At 46.7% G+C, this 22,521-nt stretch overlaps 1 protein-coding gene across 3 annotated transcripts in view; it reads left to right on the top strand.

Annotated features, from left to right (window-relative positions):
• Positions 1-22,521, top strand: part of LOC147097356 (uncharacterized) — a 167,318-nt gene that overhangs the window by 120,488 nt on the left and 24,309 nt on the right. For all 3 annotated transcript variants that reach the window (XM_085972266.1, XM_085972265.1, XM_085972264.1), the window contains 2 exons: positions 681-745; positions 5,343-5,425. In XM_085972266.1, coding sequence (XP_085828392.1) covers positions 681-745; positions 5,343-5,425 — 148 coding nt within the window. The remainder of the gene's footprint in view (positions 1-680; positions 746-5,342; positions 5,426-22,521) is intronic.

Genomic DNA, 22,521 nt, shown 5'->3' with positions numbered 1-22,521 from the left:
GTTTGTGGGAGCTTGCTGTGTGCAAATTGGCTGCTGCGTTTCCTACATTACAACAGTGACTCCACTTCAAAAAGTACTTCATTGGCTATGCAACGCTTTGGGACGTCCGGTGGTCGTGAAAGGCGCTACAGAAATGCAAGTCTTTCTTGCACTAGTTTAACCAGATTGTGTGAACTAGAAATAAAAACAGAAAAAGCTGGAAACACTCAGCAGGTCAGAGCAGCATCTGTGGAGAGAGAGAAACAGAGTTAACGTTTCAGGTCGATGACCCTTTGTGTGAACTAGAGTTGTGGGTAGGGAGGGCGAGGTAGGACTGACCGGTTCCCTTTCCTGTAAGTTGGGTTTTTAATGACGATAAATCATGGTTATTCTTTGCTATGGCCAAATTTGAACTCTCAAACTCAGGGTCGCTAACCCAGCACCAGAACTGGTCACTACTGTGCCCTTACTGATGTACATGTAATAGTAGAAATTATTGTTGCTGATTTTACGGTATAAATGTGAAAGAGACACACTCGACAACTCTCCTTTTTAGATAAAAGATTCAAGTTTCTATTAAAATAAATGGGAAAGGAATCTGATATGAGCACATTAAACCTTTGCACGATAACACCGCTGGCAGTAATTTCTGTCCCACAGTCACTCCGAAGCTATTAACTCTTTGCTTCCTCCTTTTGCAGTTATCCTCTTCAGAAATGCAGTCGCTGCGATGCCTTTTTGGAAGAAATGAGCACCAAAGTGCAAGGTAACATCCACCCTTGGCTGTGGTTCTCTCTGTGCTATTTAAACCCTGGGTGATAACTCTCTAATCTCTCTCCTCTTTACTTCCTCCCTCCACCCCCACCCCCCCCCTCAAAACCACTTGCACGAGACTGGCTAAACTTGCCCCCTTTACAGGAAATGAGATGGCATACCTTCGAGAGACTGGTTGAGGCACTCTGTTATTGCAGTTCCTCGGTCACCGCCATTGTGTTCTTTATAAGCCTCTGTCTCCCGCCCTGAAACAGCGGTTCGTTTATAAGAACATTGACATGAACCTTGTCATTCATGTGGAAATGACTTAGGAAATAATACTGGGCGGCCTGCTGGTGGCGCTGTCCAGGGAGAGTATAAATACTCGGGCATGGGCCCAGCTTGCTCAGGACATTCTTTAACAGGAACTAGTGAAGGACACAACTAGATCTCACTAGAAAAACAGTTGATTGAAGCTTTGTTTAATACTCAGACCAAGTGCCTAGTAGTTTTCTTACATCAAACATAACATGAGAAATAGGAGCTGGAGTCGGCCATTCGGCCCCTCCAGCCTGCTCCGCCATTCAATAAGATCATGGCTGATCATCGACCTCAACTCCACTTTCCCGCCTGATCCCCATATCCCTTGATTCCCCATGAGCCCAAAAATCTATCAATCTCAGCCTTGAATATACTCAACGACTGAGGCTCCACAGTCCTCTGGGGCAGAGAATTCCAAAGATTCGCCACCCTCTGAGTGAAGAAATTTCTCCTCATCCCGGTCCTAAATGGCTGACCCCTTATCCTGAGACTGTGACCCCTGGTTCTAGACTCCCTTGCTTCTAATTTACTTCCCTTTTCCACTTCAAGTCATTGCTTTTGTCTGTTGTTTCTCTATCCCTCCCTCCTTTCTGTTCTTTGTTCTCTCACTGCTATTCCTCTCTCTCATTGCTGCTTCTTTCTTTTGTTGCTACCTTCCCTCTTTCATTTTCTCATTCTATCTCTCCCATTGCCGTTCCCCCTCTTTCCTTCTTTCACTGCGTGCCCCGCTCCTGCTGCTGTTTCTCACTCTTGCTTCCCTCCTTCTTCGCTCCCTCGATTTTCTAACTTTCTCTGTCGCTTCCCTCTCTTCCACCGTTGAAACCGACTGCACTTCCTGAATATAGAAACATAGAAGATAGGAGCAAGAGTAGGCCATTCGGCCCCTCGAGCCTGTTCCGCCATTTAATGAGATCATGGCTGATCATCCAAATTCAGTACCCTGTCCCTGCCTTCTCCCCATATCCCTTGATCCCTTTAGCCTTAAGAAATATATCCAACTCCTTCTTGAATATATATCCAACTCCTTCTTGAATATATTTAATGAATTGGCCTCCACTGCCTTCTGTGGTAGAGAATTCCACAGGTTCACCACTCTCTGGGTGAAGAAATTCCTCCTCATCTCAGTTTTAAATGGCTTACCCCCTTATCTTTAGACTGTGACCCCTGGTTCTGGACTCCCCGACCATCGGGAACATCCTTCCTGCATCTAGTCTGTCCAGTCCTGTTAGAATTTTATAAGTTTCAATGAGATCCCCTCTCATTCTTCTAAACTCTAACGAATATAAGCCTAATCGACCCAATCTCTCCTCATACGTCATTCCTGCCATCCCAGGTATCAGCCTGGTGAATCTTCACTGCACTCCCTCCATGGCAAGAACATCCTTCTTCAGATAAGGCGGCCAAAACTGCACACAATTGTCACGTTCTTCATGGCTCACATTGGTGCCACCATCTTGAATTTTTTTTTGTGCCCTCGTAACAGTGGCCCCAGTCTGGGGGTCAAAGATGTGATGCTAAGATGCGCTGCTTCCACAAGCCACTGAGTGGACGCTCAGTCGTTGAGTATATTCAAGACAGAGACCTGCCAGTACTGCTTCAAAATGGCGGCATCCCCTGCTGCCATTTTGGAAATATCAGTACTGTGGCGGAGCCACTAAGGGTCTCTGATCAATTGTATATAATTCCCTTTGATAATATGTTAGCTACAGCCTGAGTCTGTATCTTTGTTTTCACTGTTTACATGTACAGAGCACGATCACTTTAATAGCGCGGGTAAACGCGATGACGTCACGCCGTTCATCACGTGATCCCCCACCGGCGGGAAAAATGTGATGATGTCATGACGTCAGCCACGGGACCGCCCAAGCAGTCCTCGTGGAGCCTCTGAACTGACTGGACCTATATTCGATGTTCTCCTGTAATTATCCGTTAAACTCTGTTAGTTTTCATTAAACCTCGTTTATTTGATCGCCTGAGTGGACCTCAGTCTTTTGAAAGGAACTAGACATTCCTACAGTATCTTGCTCTCCGATTCTCCAGCTCTGCTTTCATTTAACTCTATTTGACTTGGAATCTCTGGTTCTTCTCCCATTTGTGTGTCTCTTTCTCCGTCTTGGTCCTTTGAAATTTCTGCCTCATCTCTTTTCTTCTCTGTGTCTTGTTCCTTCAGAATTCCCCAGCTCACCTTGTCTTTGTTCATCTGTCTCTTGGCCCGTCAAAATCTCAAGACAAATGACACTCTGTTTTTCTGTATCTTTGTCCTTCATAATCTCCAGCTCTGCTCCTACTTGGTTTTAATATTTCTTTCTCCTTATCTGAAGAAACCACATCATGTGTGTAATTTGGCTGCCGTGTTTCCTACCTTACAACAACGACTACACGTCAAAAAGTACTTCATTGCCCATGCCCTCTGTTGCCTGGGCCCTAAGCTCTGGAACTCCCTGCCTAAACCTCTCCGCCTCATTAACTCTCTCTCCTCCTTTAAGACGTTAAAACCTACCTCTTTGACCAAGCTTTTGGTCACTTGCCCTAATTTATCCTTATGTGGCTTGGTGTCAGCTTTTTTGTCTTTTAACACCCCTGTGAAGCCCCTTGGGACGTTTTACTATGTTAAAGGCGCTATATAAATACAAGTTGTTATTGTAAAGCGCTCTGAGATGTTCTGAGACTGTGCAAGGTGCTATAGAAATGCAACTCTTTTCTTTCTCTCTCTTTTTTGTTCTTCTTTCATTTTGAGATTTTCTTAACAGTAAGAATTTGCACCATGTGTGGGTAATGTAAATTCAAGGACTTTTTATTTTAAACAAAAACACGTGAGATATCAAACCAGCTTCGTAGTGCCTGAGAAGCCACAACAGGCAGATCCAGATATGAACCTCAAGGCCGCATAGGTTGGTTTTCGTGCAGGTATGTTTAATCTGGCAGGGTTTATGTTACCATCATTGTACTAGTATGGCCTCAGTGTGGGTTGTGTGTCCGTATGGGGCCCAGAACTGCCAACGTCAGACAAATCCGAAGTGTGGAGACTTGTCGTCACGAGCCCGCTACCCGGAGGTGCCCACTTGCGCCAAGAGGTTAAACATAGTTACAAGTGGCAATCTACACTATCACATAGGCCCAAGAGGGATTGATGAATCCTACTTGTCTCTCTACAGCGAGGGAAAGCTTGAGAATTGCCTGGAAATACTGGTACAATCCATACATGGGGGTCGCGATCCTGAGGCAGGAGAGCGTGAGACTCGTGAAAAGTCATAGGGGGCTAAAGTCGGTTGATTTGCGCTAACGGCGTGCAAATCAACTAGCGCCTGGGCGCGGCGCCTCTAACGCCTCCCGCGATGACGTCATTGCCGTGCGCAGCACCCCAGCTGTAATATTGGGTGGCGCCCCCCGACTTACCGCCGGACACTATGTCCGCCGGGGTCAGGGGGGTCCTACCTGCAGCCGGGGCGGCGCTAGTTAAAGGGGAGGTGCTGGGCAGCCATTTTTGTTGCTGGCCGCCTGCCAGCGCCTGCCCCCTCTGCCATCCCCGGCCCCCGTGAAGTCCCCCCGCGGGGTGCCGACTGCTCTCCATGAGCCCGGCACTCATCCTCTTCAGTGCCGGGCTCATTTGCCGGCACTCCCGATCCCTGGTGGCCCAGCTGGGTGCCGGGACGCGCTGCGCCAGGCCCCTCCCCTTTAAGAAGGGGAGGAAGGCCTGCAGTACCGCGGCATGTAGCGCCGCGATATTGGCTCGCAGCGCCCCAAGAGGGACGCGGGGCGCTTCCAGTAGCGCCCCTCCTCCCTCTCGGGGCGCTACCTGGGAAAATTAGCGCCCCAGCGAAGGCCCTACCCAATTTTTACCCCATAGAGTAATAATGGCACAGAAGGAAGCCATTTGGCCCATCGAGTCCGTGCCGGCTCTCTCTGTAGAGCAATCCAGCTTCAGAAAGTCCAAGTGCAAAGAGATCTTTATGGGCGGTAATAGGACATAGGTGGGTAGGAAGCGAGGTTTGCTGCCCTCACTGGGGCAAGTGATTTGTTATCACTCACCTCCACTCGGAAACCAGCACTTTCACTGCCTCCGGGAAATGTAATTCAAAATTTGGGTGGAAATCACCTGCGGCAAGTGTACAAATTTGTGGGATGTTGTACTGTACCAAATCGCTTGCCCTACTTGTTGCCTGGGACCTGTCACTAGTTTGATGCACCAATGCCTCTGATTGTCAAGGAGTTGCCTTCAAGTCACATCCCTGTTTCCGTCACCCTGCATGAGATTTTAAAAGGCCTGAGGATTCCTTGTATTTTTTCAGATTACAGTGCCAGAAATACCCAGCTCCAGGAAGAGAGGGACACGGCTGTGAAATCGTTGAATGAGGTGCAAGTTCTCACACAGGTAGGTGGAACTCCATTGCAGCTCTTCACTGGAAAGCTCAGACGGCCTGAGATTGCCCTGGTTTTTGTGCGCACACAAGGAACAGTCAAGAGGTCAAACTCGCAGGTACAGTAGTGAGACTGCTGGTATACGGGCAGTGACACTGGGACTGGCTCCTGACATGTAATGTCCTGCCTGGGTAACTACTCCAGGGTATTTTCCACAACTACCCACTGACCTCGATGACATTTGTGCCAATACCCATGCATCTCCCAAACCCGCGACCTCTACCACTTAGAAGGACAAGGGCAGCAGGCGCATGGGAATACCATCATCTCCAGGTTCCCCTCCAAGTCACACACCATCCTGACTTGGAAGTGTATCTGCCGTTTCTTCATCGTCGCTGGGTCAAAATCCTGGAAAACTCTCCCTAACAGCGCTGTGGGAGTACCTTCACCACACGGGCTGCAGCGGTTCAAGAAGACGGCTCACCACCGCCTTCTCAAGGGCAATTAGGGATGGGCAATAAATGCCGGCCTGGCCAGCGATGCCCACATCCCACGAACGATTAGCGCATTGGACCTGCACCTGCTGGGGGAGCAGCAGATACATCAGAATGAGGGGCTCAGCAGGCCAATTAAGGGCCACCCGGCAACAGGTGATGTCACAGATTGACATTTCATCCGTCAAGACCTTTTGACAGATGAAATATCAGCGTTTGACAGCTGTTTGAAGTTGTCAAACACTGACAATCTGTACTCCAGGTTAATTCCTTCCTCTCAGGATGATTTAGAGATCTCCCCGGAACAGAAAGCTGAATGCTGCAATTTTTGACAGATCGCGGCCATTCTGCTTTCTGTGCTGGTGAGATGAGGGACTCCCGAGACCTGAAGGAGGGAAGGCTGTAAAGGTAATTAAAACTTCTTTAAACACTTTAAACACACCAAACACACTTACCTCTGCACTCATGCACCCATCACTCACCTGAACACCGGACATCTCGACCCCTCCAAGCCCTTCAGCCCGACGGCCCGCCTCGCTTACTTGGCGTGGTTTGGAGCCGTCGGGAATCCCACACTTCAGGGATAAAAATAGGGATTAGGCTAAAAACTGCCTGTTAACTACCTGTTAACAGGTAGTTAATTGGCACTAATCCTCTTTCCACCTCGGGGAGGCGGCTCCCAGCACAGGTCGGGTACCCGCCTCCTTTGAAACTGGCATAGAGGCGGGTTGGGGGTGGGATGGGTTCATCGTCCCCCACCACCCCGCCCCCCCCCCCTGATTTCGGGATTTTAACCCCCCACACACCTCCTACCCGCCTCCTCAATGAAAATCCAGCCCAAGGTGTCTGAAATCTGTCCCTTCTGCTTGACATGTCATTTCTCTCCAGAAATCATCTTCCAAACACTAAAAGTAGCAGAACTAACCCTTAGGGGTGACCCATGTGCCGGGAGTGTTGGTTTGAACTTCAAGACCTTTCAGGTTAATTTAAACCATGGCTTTTAGAATTTCGTGGCTACGGAATATTTTTGCAGTCTTCTCTATGGAATTTGGTGTACCCCTCCGTCTACAGTGTGGGTGGGAGGAGGCTCATGTGGAGCATCAACACCGGCATGGACCTGTTGGGCCGAATGGCCTGTTTCTGTGCTGTAAATATGATGTAATACTATGTACAGCAGATGATGGCTTTTTTGCTTCAAAAAGACTTCTTTCTGGCCTCCTGCGCATCCCGAGTTCCCTTGCCCCAACATTGGCGGCCGTGCCTTCAGCTGCCTGGGCCCTGCGTTCTGGAATTCCCTCCCTAAACCTCTCCGCCTCTCTACCAGTCTCTCCTCCTTTAAGATGCCCCTTAAAATCTACCTCTTTGACCCAAGCTTTTGGTCACCTGTCCTGATCACTCCTCCATTTGGTTTGGTGTCAAACTTTGTCCGATTGCGTACCTGCGAAGCACCTTGGGATGTTTTACTCTATCAAAAGGCTCTATATAAATGCAAGTTGTTGTTGCTGTTGTTAAGTCCTGAATGCCTGGATCGGTTCCATCTCGGCCGTAGTCATTTGAAGACCCTGTGCACCTTCTGAGCTCAAGTCAAGGGTCGATGTGTGACCGGTGGCAATTGAGATCTGAAATAAACTGATTCACCATTTTGCGATGAAGGTTCTCTTGAACAGGGTAGAAGCGGCTTTAAAATACATCTCCTTATATCTGCCCACTTGTCATAAGAGGGGGAGATCAAAGAAATGCAAAGGTTTTCGACAGTCACCAAAGGAAATCCAATGCCTTTGATCTCATCGATACCCTGGAGTTTGCACTTGCAATGATTAGTTATTGGAATGAACTGCCTTTGACTCAACATTGTGTTGTTGAGAAGTTGTCAACAATCACAGGTCTTCTAATTAAGTTTGAATCTCCAAGACTATACCCACTATGGCAGGACAGGCGCACAAACGTCAGTGTTCTCGCTCAGGCCAACATCCCCAGCATCGAAGCTTTGACCACGCTCGATCAGCTCCGAGGGATGGGTCACATAAGAACATAAGAAATAGGAGCAGGAGTAGGCCAATTGGCCCCTCGAGCCTGCTCCACCATTCAACAAGATCATGGCTGATCTGATCCTAACCTCAAATCTTCTATCACTCTCCATCCCACCCGAACCCATGTGATCTCCCGGGAGAGGCGAAAAACCAGATAAAAATCCCAATGGCCAATTTGGGAGAAAAAATCTGGGAAATTCCTCTCCGACCCATCTAGGCGATCGAAACTCGTCCAGGAGATCACTCTGTCCCTATATTTTCTACAGTACTTACCTTCTGTAAAGGCGATCTCCACCCCAGCCAGGAACAGGAATAAAACCATCTCCTGAAATCTAACACAGAATTAGAACACAAGAAGTAGGAGCAGAACCAGGCTACACGGCCCCTGGGCCCGCTCCACTACCCACAGGGCCATGACCATTCCGAACCTAGACTCATGTCCAATTTCCTGCCCGCTCCCCGTAACCCTTAATTCCCTTTACTTCTAGGAAACTATCTATTTCTGTTTTAAATTTATTTAATGATGTAGCTTCCACAGCTTTCTGGGGCAGCAAATTCCACAAACCTACCACCCTCTGAGTGAAGAAGTTTCTCCTCATCTCAGTTTTGAATGAGCAGCCCCTTATTCTAAGATTATGCCCCCTAGTTCTAGTTTCACCCATCATTGGGAACATCCTCACCGCATCCACCCGATCAAGCCCCTTCACAATCTTATATGTTTCAATAAGATCGCCTCTCATTCTTCTGAAATCCAATGAGTAGAGTCCCAATCTACTCAATCTCTCCTCATATGACCACCCCCTCATTCCCGGGATTAACCGAGTGAACCTTCTTTGTACTGACTCGAGAGCAAGTATGTCTTTTCTTAAGTATGGACGCCAAAACTGTATGCAGTATTCCAGGTGCGGTCTCACCAATACCTTGTACAACTGCAGCAATACCTCCCTGTTTTTATATTCTATTCCCCTAGCAATAAAAGCCAACATTCCATTGGCCTTCTTGATCACCTGCTGCACCTGCACACTAACTTTTTGAGTTTTGTGCACCAGGACCCCCAGATCCCTTTGTACTACAGTACTTTCCAGTTTCTTGCCATTAAGATAATAACTTGCTCTATGATTTTTCCTGCCAAAGTGCATAACCTCACACTTTCCAGTATAGTATTCCATCTGCCAAATCTCTGCCCACTTACTTAGCCTGTCTATGTCCCTTTGCAGGTTTTTTATGTCCTCCTCACTCACTACTTTCCCTCCCATCTTTGTATCATCTGCAAACTTTGATATGTTACACTCGGTCCCCTCCTCCAAATCGTTAATATAGATTGTAAAGAGTTGGGGACCCAGCACTGACCCCTGCGGAACACCACTAGTTACTAATTGCCAGTCTGAGAATGAACCATTTATCCCAACTCTCTGCTTTCTGTTAGAGAGCCAATCCTCCACCCACGCCAGAATATTACCCCCAATCCCGTGATTTTTTATCTTGAGCAATAATCTTTTGTGTGGCACCTTATCAAATGCTTTTTGGAAGTCTAAATACACTACGTCCACTGGTTCCCCTTTATCCACCCTGTATGTTACTTTCTCAAAGAACTCAAGCAAATTTGTCAAACATGACTTCCCCTTCATGAAACCATGCTGAGTTTGTCCTATTAAATTATGTTTATCCAAATGTCCCGTTACTGTCTCCTTAATAATGGACTCTAACATTTTACCAACCACAGATGTTAGGCTAACAGGTCTATAGTTTCCAGCCTTCTGCCTACTACCCTTTTTAAATAAGGGTGTTACATTAGCAGTTTTCCAATCTATCGAGACCTTTGCTGAGTCCAGGGAGTTTTGGAAAATTATTACCAATGCATCCACAATCCCTACCGCCACTTCCCTCAAGACCCTAGGATGTAAGCCATCAGGTCCAGGGGATTTATCCGCCTTGAGTCCCATTATTTTACCAAGTACCACTTCCTTAGTGATTTTAATCGTATTTAGCTCCTCCCCCCCCTAGAGCCCCCTGTTTGTCCAGTGTTGGGATATTCTTAGTGTCCTCTACCGTAAAGACTGATACAAAATATTTGTTCAGCGTTTTTGCCATCTCCATGTTTCCCACCATTAATTTCCCGGTCTCATCCTCCAAGGGACCAACATTTACTTTAGCCACCCTGTTTCTTTTTATATAACTATAGAAACTTTTGCTATCTGTTTTTATATTTTTTGCTAATTTACTTTCATAATCTATCTTCCCTTTCTTAATCAATCTTTTAGTTATTTTTTGCTGTCTTTTAAAGACTTCCCAATCTTCTATCCTCCCACTAGATTTGGCTACCTTATATGCCCTTGTTTTTAGCCGGATACTATCCTTAATTACTTTACTTAGCCACGGATGGCTCTCTTTTCTTTTACACCCTTCCTTCCTCAGTGGAATATATATTTTTGGGAAGTTGTAAAATAACTCCTTAAATGTACACCACTGATCATGTACCGTCTTATCCTTTAATCTATTTTCCCAGTCCACTCTAATCAATTCCGCTCTCATACCTTCATAGTCTGCTTTATTCAAGCTCAGCATGCTTGTTTGAGATCCAACCTTCTCACCCTCTAATTGAATATGGAATTCAACCATATTATGGTCACTCATTCCAAGGGGATCCTTTACTAGGACATTTTTAATTAATCCTGTCTCATTACACAGGACCAAATCTAAGGTTGCTTGCCCCCTGGTCGGTTCAGTTACATACTGCTCAAGAAACCCATCCCTAATACACTCAATGAATTCATCCTCAAGGCTGCTCTGCCCAATTTGATTTGTCCAGTTAATATGATAGTTAAAGTCCCCCATAATTATAGCTGTTCCCTTATTACAAGCCTCAACTATTTCCTGATTAATACTCCGTCCAACAGAGTTGCAACTGTTCGGAGGCCTATAGACTACGCCCACTAGTGTTTTTTTCCCCTTATTATTCCTTATCTCCACCCAAACTGTTTCACTATCCTGCTCCTTTGACCCAATATAATTTCTCTGTATTACAGTGATTCCTTCCTTTATTAACATAGCCACCCCACCTCCCCTTCCTTCCTGCCTGTCCTTCCTGATTGTTAAATACCCTGGTATGTTTAATTCCCAGTCATGGTCACCCTGCAGCCATGTTTCTGTAATGGCCACAAGATCATACCCATATGTAGTTATTTGTGCCGTTAACTCACTCATTTTGTTACGAATGGTACGTGCATTCAGATAGAGAACTTTCAAATATGTTTTGTGACACTTAGTTCCTGTTTTCCCCCTTTTACTACTTTACCTTTCACTCCATACCTTCTGTCCCTTCCTGACACGTTCTGTTTTTTAGTTCCCCCACTGCTACCTAAGTCTATGACCTTCTCCATTGTCATTTCTATTATTTGCTCTCTAGAAACCTCCCCCCCACTAATTAGTTTAAAGCCCTCTCTACAGCCCTAGTTATATGATTCGCCAGGACTCCAGTCCCAGCACTGGCCAAGTGGAGTCCGTCCCAACGGAACAGCTCCCTCCTGTCCCAGTACTGGTGCCAGTGTCCCAAGAAGCAAAACCCATTTCTCCCACACCAGTCTTTGAGCCACGCATTTAACTCTTTAATTTTATTTATCCTAGCCAAATTCGCTCGTGGCTCAGGTAATAACCCAGAGATTATTACCCTTGAGGTTGTGTTTTTTAATTTGACCCCTAGCTGCTCATACTCCTTTAACAGAACCTTCTTCCTTGTCCTATCTACGTCGTTTGTACCAACATGGACCACGACAACTGGATCCTCCCCCTTCCACTCCAAGTTTCTTTCCAGCCCAGAAGAGATGTCCTTAACCCTGCCTTCGGGACTCCCGCTCTTGACTGCAGAGAACCCTATCTATCCCCCTAATGATACTATCCCCTACCACTACAACATTTCTTTTTACTCCCTCCACTTGAATGGCCCCCTGTACCACGGTGCTGTGGCCAGGTTGCTCATCCTCCCTGCAGTCCCTGCTCCCGCCCTCACAGGGAGTAAGAACCTCGATCCTGCTTGACAAGAGCAAGGGCTGCGGCTCCTTCAACACTACCTCCTGGATCCCTGTACCTGCCTCACTCGTAGTCACACCGTCCTGTCCCTGACCACGGACTACATCTGCATTAATTAATTTCATAGGTGTGACCACCTCCTGAAACATAGAGTCCAGGAACTTCTCCCCCTCCCTGATGTGTCGCAGTGTCTGAAGCTCGGTCTCAAGCTCTTTAACATGGAGCTTGAGTTCCTCTAGCAGCAAACACTTATCGCAAATGTAATCACCGTGAGCCTCAATGGGGTCCACCAGCTCCCACATTTCGCAACAGTGACACATCACCTGTTCACCCATATCTATGTAATTAATTAAATTTCTTATTATTAGTTATGAGGACCCTCTGCCCCGATATAGATGATAATATTACACCACTATTTAATAGGACTTACCAACTTAAAGGTATAGAAAAGAAGGAAGAGGACCTACCAACCAGCTGATCACCAACCTCCCTCGTGAATGCTGTCTGGGGGACATCATCCGCATGCCCGATACGAGACTCCCAAGGCAAGTGCTCTACTCGGAGCTCCGACACGGCAAGAGAGCCCCAGGTGGGCAGAGGAAACGCTTCAAGGACACCCTCAAAGCCTCCTTGGAAAAAGTGCAACATCCCCACCGACACCTGGGAATCCCTAGCCCAAGACCGCACAAAGTGGAGGAGAAGCATCCGGGAAGGCACCAAACACCTCATATCTCTTCGCCGGGAGCAAGCGGAAGCCAAGCGCAGGCAGCGCAAGGAGCGCACGTCAACCCAAGCTCCCCACCCACCCGCCCCTTCAACCACCGTCTGCCCCACCTGTGACAGAGACTGTAGGTCCCGCATTGGACTCATCAGTCACCTGAGAACTCATTTTTAATGTGGAAGCAAGTCATCCTCGGTTCCGAGGGACTGCCTAAGAAAGAAAGATAACCCTACCTACCTCGCAGTTCAAGTACCCAAGTTGTGTAGAGCCCGCTATGTAAAATATTGAACAAGTAATACATTTAAACCCAGTGGAAATCCTGATCCATCACTCCCGGCATTTCAGATGATTTAACTTCCCCGTGTCCTTCAAACTTCATTTGAAAGTTCAATATTTTTATAAAATTTAGTAAACCACCCCCCCCCCCCCCCAAACCAGGAGGCCCAGTTTGCCTGATGCTTAAACCCGATGAATCAGATCGGATACATGACCTTTCCTGTTGCTTCCATGCTGATCCGGTATTTCTATAGCTCCCACACAGCCTCTGTCCTTTCCACTGCTGTGTATCCTCTTTGCTTCTTCAACATCACCTTTAACTTAGACAGGGCTTGATGGCCGGCGCGGGCACGATGGGCCGAAGGGCCTCTATCCGTGCTGTATTACTCTATGACTCTAACTTGATTGACGCATGCAGGAGAAGACCCGTGGTGGAAATCCCACTTGCTCTTCAGAAGTTGGACACCTCTGTTAGCTCTGCTCACTTCAAAACTGCTGGAGAGCTCATGTGGGCTTAGTTTCTTCTGGAGTAATGGGCTTCAGTAATCAGAAACCTGCCTAGAGTACTGGGTACAGTTCTGGTCACCACATTACAGGAAAGATGTGATCGCACTAGAGAGGGTACAGAGGAGATTTACGAGGATGTTGCCCCCAGGACTGGAGAATTTTAGCGATGAGGAAAGATTGGATAGGCTGGGGTTGTTTTCTTTGGAACAGAGGAGGCTGAGGGGAGATTTAATTGAGGTGTATAAAATTATGAGAGGCCGAGATAGAGTGGATAGGAAGGACCTATTTCCCCTAAGCAGAGAGGTCAATAACCAGGGGGCATAGATTTAAAGTAATTGGCCGAAGGATTAGGGGGGAGCAGAGGATAACTTCTTTCACCCAGAGGGTGGTGGGGGTCTGGAACTCACTGCCTGAAAGGGTGGTAGAGGCAGAAACCCTCATTGCATTTAAAAAGTTCTTGGATATGCACTTGAAGTGCCGTAACCTATAGGGCTACAGACCGAGAGCTGGAAAGTGGGATGAGGCTGGAGAGCTCTTTTTCGGCCGGCACAGACACGATGGGTCGAATGGCCTCCTTCTGTGCCGTAAATTTCCATGATTCTATGTCAAATGGCTTCTATCGTGATTTTTGTAGGAAGCATTTTATACCCCTATATAAAAAAAAAAGAAACACTCGAATTTATATAGCACCTTTCACGACCTCAGGACATTCCAAAGCGCTTTACAGTCAACTTTCTGAAGTGTAGTCACTGTTGTAATGTGGGAAACGCAGTAGCCAATTTGCGCACAGCAAGCTCCCACACACAGCAATGTGATAATGACCAGAACATCTGTTTTTAGTAATGTTGGTTGAGGGATAAATATTGGCCCCAGGACACCAGGGATAATTCCCCTGCTCTTCTTTGAAATAGTGCCATGGGATTTTTTACATCCACCTGAGAGAGAGCAGAGAGGGCCAAAAATGTCAAATTGGAAAGATTGTCATTTGGGCCTATTTGTGCCAGTGAAACTAGAAGCAGGCAGTTGGTTACGTCACAATAGTGGACTGTGGTTATGTTGCTGTAGTGTTTAAGACGATGGTATGCAATGTGTCCATCAGAGGGAGCCAGTCAAAGATGTCTTGCTAGTCACAGATGTACTGGCAATCTCACTCATAGAGGCTAGAGGATAGCTGAATTGGAAATAAAGATTGTCACATTGACGTAATAGGCCGTGCTGTTCTGAAGACAGTGTTGCGACTATCGTTTATTTGGTAAGTTCCTGCAAGTCAAAGAATATCTTCTTCTTAGGCAGTCCCTCGGAACCGAGGATGACTTGCTTCCACGTTAAAAATGAGTTCTCAGGTGACTGATGAGTCCAATGCGGGACCTACAGTCTCTGTCACAGGTGGGGCAGACGGTGGTTGAAGGGGCGGGTGGGTGGGGTGCTTGGGTTGACGTGCGCTCCTTGCGCTGCCTGCGCTTGGCTTCCGCTTGCTCCCGGCGAAGAGACTCGAGGTGTTCGGCGCCTTCCTGGATGCTTCTCCTCCACTTTGTGCAGTCTTGGGCCAGGGATTCCCAGGTGTCGGTGGAGATGTTGCACTTTTTCCAAGGAGGCTTTGAGGGTGTCCTTGAAGCGTTTCCTCTGCCCACCTGGGGCTCTCTTGCCGCGTCGGAGCTCCGAGTAGAGCGCTTGTTTTGGGAGTCTCGTATCGGGCATGCGGACGATGTGACCCGTCCATCGGAGCTGATCGAGCGTGGTCAAAGCTTCGATGCTGGGAATGGTGGCCTGAGCGAGAACACTGATGTTGGTGTGCCTATCCTGCCAATGGATTTGCAGGATCTTGCAGAGGCAGCATTGGTGGTACCTCTCCAGTGCTTTGAGGCGCCTGCTGTACATGGCAGGAATGCAAAGAATATACTGTTGCAGCAAGAGACGATTGTCTTGTAATGGTGTTTCTCTTCAGTTTATTGAGGAGCTAAAGCTAGACGCACTCCAGGTTCTGATTGGTAGCACTCTCGCCTCTGGGCCAGAAGGTTCTGGGTTTGAACCCCAGCACCGGGACTTGAGCAGCTAATCTAGACTGCCAATTAGGCAGTGCTGCATTGGTGGGGGTGGGGAGGGGGGCATGGGGCGGGTGGGGGAGGGAGGAAACACAAGTCTAAGCATGGATCAATACCTCGCTGCCCACATCTGGCTTGCTGCTGGCGAGCAGTAAGCCTTGGTGATGTTCCACCCACACACTGCAGCTAAGGGAAAGCATTTGTGTATTCTCTGTGTGGAGTTGGTGCGCTGTGTGTAGCGCGGTGACATTTACAAATGAATGAAAAAGCTACGCAAGTGAGCAGCTCTTTGTTTTTCTACTCCCACCTTCAGCTTGGTTTTGTTCAGATTTGTTTTCACATGTACAAGCAATTGCCATTTACATATTCAAGTGTCAAAATAAACCTAGAGGATTCATCTCTTGGTAAATCATTCCATTAGCTTGATCCTCCGATTACTGAGAAACTTTAGTCCTGTAAACATATTAAAAGGGATCTACCTGCCCACTCGCCATATTTTTTTTTTATTCGTTCCTGGGATGTGGGTGTCGCTGGCACGGCCAATGTTTATTGCCCATCCCTAATTGCCCTTGAGAAGATGGTGGTGAGCTGTCCGGATTATCTGGTCGTTACCACATTGCTGTTTGTGGGAGCTTGCTGTGCGCAAATTGTCTGCCGCGTTTCCTACATTACAACAGTGACTGCTCTTCAAAAATACTTCATTGGCTGTAAAGCGCTTTGAGACAACTGGTGGTCGTGAAAGGCGCTATATAAATGTAAGTCTTTCTTTCTTGAACCGCTGCAGTCTGTGAGGTGAAGGTACTCCCACTGATATACTTCCAAGTCAGGATGGTGCAAGACTTGGAGGGGAACTTGGAGGTGGTGGTGTTCCCATGCGCCTGCTGCCCTTGTCCTAGGTGGAAGAGGTCACGGGTTTGGGAGGTGCTGCCGAAGAAGCCTTGGCGAGTTGCTGCAGTGCATCTTGTAGATGGTACACACTGCAGCCACGGTACGCCGGTGATGGAGGGAGTGAATGTTTAAGGTGGTGGATGGGGTGCCGATCAAGCGGGCTGCTTTGTCCTGGGTGGTGTCGAGCTTCTTGAGTGTTGTTGGAGCTGCACTCATCCAGGCAAGTGGAGAGTATACCATCACACTCCTTACTTGTGCCTTGCAGATGGTGAAAAAGCTCTCTCCAGAAATTCCCTCTCGACTTCAATGGCCTTCCCTGGTAACTTATCCCATAACTCTTATCTCTTTACAAGGTAGGCTCAGATAAAGGTGGCCCTTTGACGCAGGAACAGGAGGAGGCCATTCAGCCCCTCAAGCCTGTTCTGCCATTCAGTCAGATCCTAGCTGATCTGTACCTCAACTGCATTTACCCATCATTGTTCCATATCCCTTGCTGCCCTTACCAAAAAAAAATAATCTAGCCATCCGAGTCTTAAAAATTTCAATTGACTCAGCATCCACAGCCTTGTGCAGGAGGGAGTTCCAGATTTCCACTGCCCTTTGTGTGGAAAATGTGCTTCCTTATTTCACTCCTAATTGGCCGAGCTCTAATTTGAAGATTGTGCCCCCTTTGTTCTGGGTTTACCCATCAGAGGAAATACGGTACAGAGAAACTATCAAGCCCCTTAATCATTTTATATACCGCTAATGGATCACCCCTGTACCTTCTAAACTCAAGGGAATACAATCCAAGTTTATAATTGAACCCTTTAAGCCCCAATGTCATTCTGGTGAATCTGCGCTGTGCTCCTTCCAAGGCTGATACGTTTCCCGAGGTACCGAATGCCGCACTCCAGATCAACGTTCCCTCTAAGCCGCGCAGCTCTCTGCCGGTCCCACGCCGCCCGGCTCCGGCTTGTCCCATGTTAAAACTCGCACACACGCGCAAATTCGGGGGGCAGCATTGCTCCAGGCGGGGTTTGACCCAGGCCCTGTACGACTGAAGCGTTACTTCCTCACTTTTGAATTCCAACCCCCTTGAGATATAGGTCGACATTCTATTAGCCGTTTGATTACTTTTTGTACCTGTGCACGAGCTTTTAGTAACTTGTGTAAATGAGCACCTAAATCACTTTGCTTCTCCATAGCTCCTCGTCTCACCCCATTCAGAAAATATTCCAATTTCTCTTTCTCGGATCCAATGTAGATGACTTCACACTTTCCCACATTGAACTCCATCGGCCATAGTTTTGACCACTTTGGCCCGTATTTTCCGATGGGAGGCTTCCTGCGTGCGGAAGCCTCCGATCTGGAAAAAAAATCTACGCACTTACCCAAGGGGCTCCCGAGGTGCGTATACCTCCGCTCCTGGGCCTCTGCAAACTCGAAATGCGCAGAGGCCCACGTATCCCAGGGGCGCAGGCGGTTCGCAAGCGTCCCTGGGATCACGTGGGCCATGGGGAGCCAATCAAAGAAGGGAATCTCCCTTCAGACACTTGACAGGAAGACCAGTCAAATATATGAATGGAGATCACCCTAAAAACACTGTAAAACATTAAATACATTTTTTTTAAAAACCATCACGTTTTTAAAATGATTTCAAATTACAATAAATTAAATATTTTAAACAAAAATGTCATTTTTTGAAAAAAACAATTAAAGTTTTTTACAGGGCTAAAAATAAACTTACCTTTTATAAAAGTATTTTAAAATGATAAATGAGTGAAATTTTTTAAAACTTTTTTTTCAACTCTTATGCTGGTAAAAGCAGGCGTAAGATTTCGAAGGGTTTTCTGCAGGCGGAGGTTCTCCAGAAAGCGGAACTCTCCCCCCGCAGAGGCCCTTCTCCAGGGCAGGCGTCCGATATGTCAAGGAAATGCCGGTTTTCAGCGTATGCGCTGTGCATGCCTGAAACCGGCATTTCCGATGTCCCTACAGGTGCGTACACAGCGCGTACCCACCCGTAGGCATCGGAAAATACGGCCCTTTGTAACATAGAAACATAGAAGATAGGAGCAGGAGTAGGCCATTCGGCCCCTCGAGCCTGCTCCGCCATTCAATGAGATCATGGCTGATCATCCAAATTCAGTACCCTGTCCCTGCCTTCTCCCCATATCCCTTGATCCCTTTAGCCTTAAGAAATATATCCAACTGTTTTTTGAATATATTTAATGAACTGGCCTCCACCGCCCTCTGTGGCAGAGAATTCCACAGGTTCACCACTCTCTGGGTGAAGAAATTCCTCCTCATTTCAGTCCTAAATGGCTTACCCCTTATCCTTAGACTATGACCCCTGGTTCTGGACTCCCCGGCCATCATAAACATCCTTCCTGCATCTAGTCTGTCCAGGCCTGACAGAATTTTATAAGTTTCGATGAGATCCCCTCTCAATCTTCTAAACTCCAGTGAGTATAAGCCCAATCGACACAATCTCTCCTCATACGTCATTCCTGCCATCCCAGGTATCAGCCTGGTGAATCTTCGCTGCACTCCTTCCATGGCAAGAACGTCCTTCCTCAGGTAAGGCGACCAAAACTGCACACAGTACTCAAGGTGCGGTCTCACCAAGGCCCTGTACAACTGTAGCAAGACATCCTTGTTCCTGTACTCGAACCCTCTTGCTACGAAGGCCAACATACCATTTGCCTTCTTAACTGCCTGCTGCACCTGCATGCTTACCTTCAGCGACTGGTGCACAAGAACACCCAGGTCTCTTTGCACCTCCCCTTCTCCCAATCTATTGCCATTCAAATAATAATCTGCCTTCCTGTTTTTGCCACCAAAGTGGATAACCTCACATTTATCCACATTATAGTGCATTTGCCATGTTTCTGCCCAATCACCCAATCTGTCCAAATCGTACTGGAGTTTCACGACATCCTCCTCACAGCTTACCCTCCCACCCAGCTTTGTGTCATCTGCAAATTTGGAGATATTACATCCAATTCCCTCGTCCAGATCATTAATATATATTTTGAACAGCTGGGGTCCTAGGACCGATCCTTGCGGTACCCCACTAGTCACTGTCTGCCACTCGGAAAATGACCCGTTTATTCCAACTCTTTGCTTTCTGTCCGCCAACCAGTTCTCTATCCAAGTCAATACCTTGCCCCCAATCCCAATGTGCCTTAATTTTGCACGCTAATCTCTTATGTGGGATCTTATCGAAAGCCTTCTGAAAGTCTAAATACACCACATCCACTGGTTCTCCCTTATCTATTTTACCAGTTACATACTCAAAAAATTCCAGTAGATTAGTCAAGCATGATTTACCTTTTGTAAATCCATGTTGACTTTGTCCGATCCTGTCACTGCTTACCAAGTGCTCTGCTATTACATCTTTTATAATAGATTCTAGCATTTTCCCCACTACTGATGTCAGGCTTACCGGTCTATAATTCCCCGCTTTTTCTCGACCACCTTTTTTGAATAGTGGGGTAACATTAGCTACCCTCCAATCCATGGGTACTGTTCCAGAGTCTATCGAGTTCTGGAAGATGACCAGCAATGCATCTACTATTTCCAGGGCCACTTCCTTAAGTACCCTGGGATGTAGATTATCAGGCCCTGGGGATTTATCGGCCTTTAGTCCCATCAATTTTCCTAACACCATTTCCCTACAAATACTGATTTCTTTCAGTTCCACCCTTTCATCAGGCCCTATGCTCCCCGGCATCTCTGGGAGGTTATTTGTGTCCTCCTTTGTGAAGACAGATCCAAAGTATGAATTTAATTGGTCTGCCATTTCTTTGTTTCCCATTATAAATTCCCCTGATTCTGACTGTAAGGGACCTACGCTTGACTTCACCAATCTTTTTCACTTCACATATCTATAAAAGCTTTTACAGTCAGTTTTTATGTTCCCTGCTAGCTTACTCTCATATTCTATTTTCCCTTTCTTAATTAATCCCTTTGTCCTCCTTTGTTGAATCCTAAACTGCTCCCAATCCTCAGGATTATTGCTTTTTCTGGCCAATTTATATGTCGTCTCCTTGGATCTTATGCTATCCCTAATTTCCCTTGTTAGCCACGGTTGAGTCACCTTTTTTGTTTTATTTTTATGCCAAACTGGGATGAACAAATTCTGTAGCTCATCCATTCGGTCTTTGAATGTTTGCCATTGCCTATCCACCGTCAACCCTTTGAGTGCCATTCCCTAATCAATCCTACCCAACTCGCTCCTCAGACCATCGTAGTTTCCTTTATTTAAATTGAGGACCCTAGTCTCTGAGTCAACTACTTCATTCTCCATCTTAATGAAGAATTCAATCATATTATGATCGCTCAGACCCAAGGGGCCTCGTACAACAAGATTGCTAATTAATCCTTTGTCGTTACATAATACCCAGTCTAAGATGGCCTGATCTCTGGTTGGTTCCTCGACATATTGGTCCAGGAAACCATCCCGTAAACACTCCAGGAATTCCTCCTCCACAGTATTGTTACTAATTTGGTTGGCCCAATCTATATGTAGATTAAAGTCACCCATGATGACTGCTGTGCCCTTATTGCACGCTTCTTTAATTTCCCTTTTAATGCCATCCCCAACCTCCACCTTACTGTTGGGAGGTCTATATACCACTCCCACTAATGTTTTTTTCCCCTTAGTATTTCTCAATTCTACCCATACAGATTCCACATCATCAGAGCTTCCATCCACCCAACTTACTGTTCCTCCTAACAGTGTAATCTGCAAACTTGGCTATACAACTCTCTATTCCTTCATCCAAGTCGTCATGGTGAAGAGCTGAGGCTCTGGTACAGATCCCTGGGGAACACTTGTCACATCCCGCCAATCGGAGAACAAACCCTTTATCCCTACTCTCTGCCTCCTACCTCCCAACCAATTACCGACTCATGTTATAAGATTACCTTCAGTTCTTTTTTTGCTAATAATCTCCTGTGCGAAACTTTATCAAATGCTTCCTAGAAGTCCATATAAACAACATCCGTATTCCCCTGTACACCATGTTAGTGACCTCTGTTAACATTCAACTGTTAGTCAACCATCTTCCATCTCTGGTTCATGTAAGCACGAGATGGTGGAGTGTATGGAACAAATGTTACTGATCTCGAGTACAGGTGATCGGCCTAACTATACACAGAGAGTGGCTTTTCGGTTTCGGTATCTCTCTCGAGCCCGCCGAAGAACTGTTGAAAACCATGCTCCTTTAAACACTTTATTTTGCCTGCATCAAAGGTACACGTCACAGATAAGACCTTGTGACGTATCTGTTATAAATCTCATCATCATCAAGAAACTACTCATGAAATAACGCTGGACGGCCAGCTGGTGGCGCCATCCAAGGAGTATAAATACTCGGGCATGGGCCCAGCTTGTCAGGGACATTTTGTAAGACAAGGAGCTAGTGAAGTACAACTAGACCTCCATGTTCTGAAACAAGTTGATTAAAGCCTTGCTTTATACTCAAACCAAGTGCGTAGTGAGTTTTATTACGTCAGTATCGGTTCCTGAATCCTTTGAAAACAGTTGATTCACGTAAACCATTGTAGTTGTTTATTTTAAAGATCCTTCTCTCAAACAAGACTTTCTGACTTAACTGTTCTAGAATCCCTTGAAAAGTAGGATTACTAACCATTATCTTTCCATACTATAGCTAATGGATCCCTCTACCGATGTTTATTACACTAAACGTCATTCCAGTCACTTGGTTCCTTGCACAAGCATTTCTTGTAGATAAGACTCAGACATTTGCAGCGGAAGATAAGCCATGCTTTCTTCTTTCGGATGAGGTGTTAAACCGAGGCCCCGTCTGCTCTCTCAGGTAGCCGTAAAAGATCCCATGGCACTATTTCGAAGAATAGCAGGGTGTCCCTCAGTCAACATCACCAAAAAACAGATTATCTGGTCATAATCAAATTGCTGCTTGTGGGAGCTTGCTGTGCGCAAGTTGGCTGCCAAATCTTGTCTGATAACGCACCCCTGAAGCGCCTTGGGGCGTTTTACTGCGTTAAAGGTGCTATATAAATGCAAGCTGCAATTGTTGTTGTAAGTCCGGTTTCTTGGAGTTCGGGAGTGAGACGGGGGGGGTTTACTGAAGGCGTCGCTTGCCGATGTCACTTGC

The sequence above is a fragment of the Somniosus microcephalus genome, chromosome 32, assembly GCF_052327205.1.
Source record: "Somniosus microcephalus isolate GS21.2 chromosome 32, FLI_Smic_1.0, whole genome shotgun sequence".
In the NCBI taxonomy this organism is placed as follows: Eukaryota; Metazoa; Chordata; class Chondrichthyes; order Squaliformes; family Somniosidae; genus Somniosus; species Somniosus microcephalus.
Note: the sequence above shows the minus strand (reverse complement) of the source record. Positions and strands in the feature narration are given on the sequence as shown.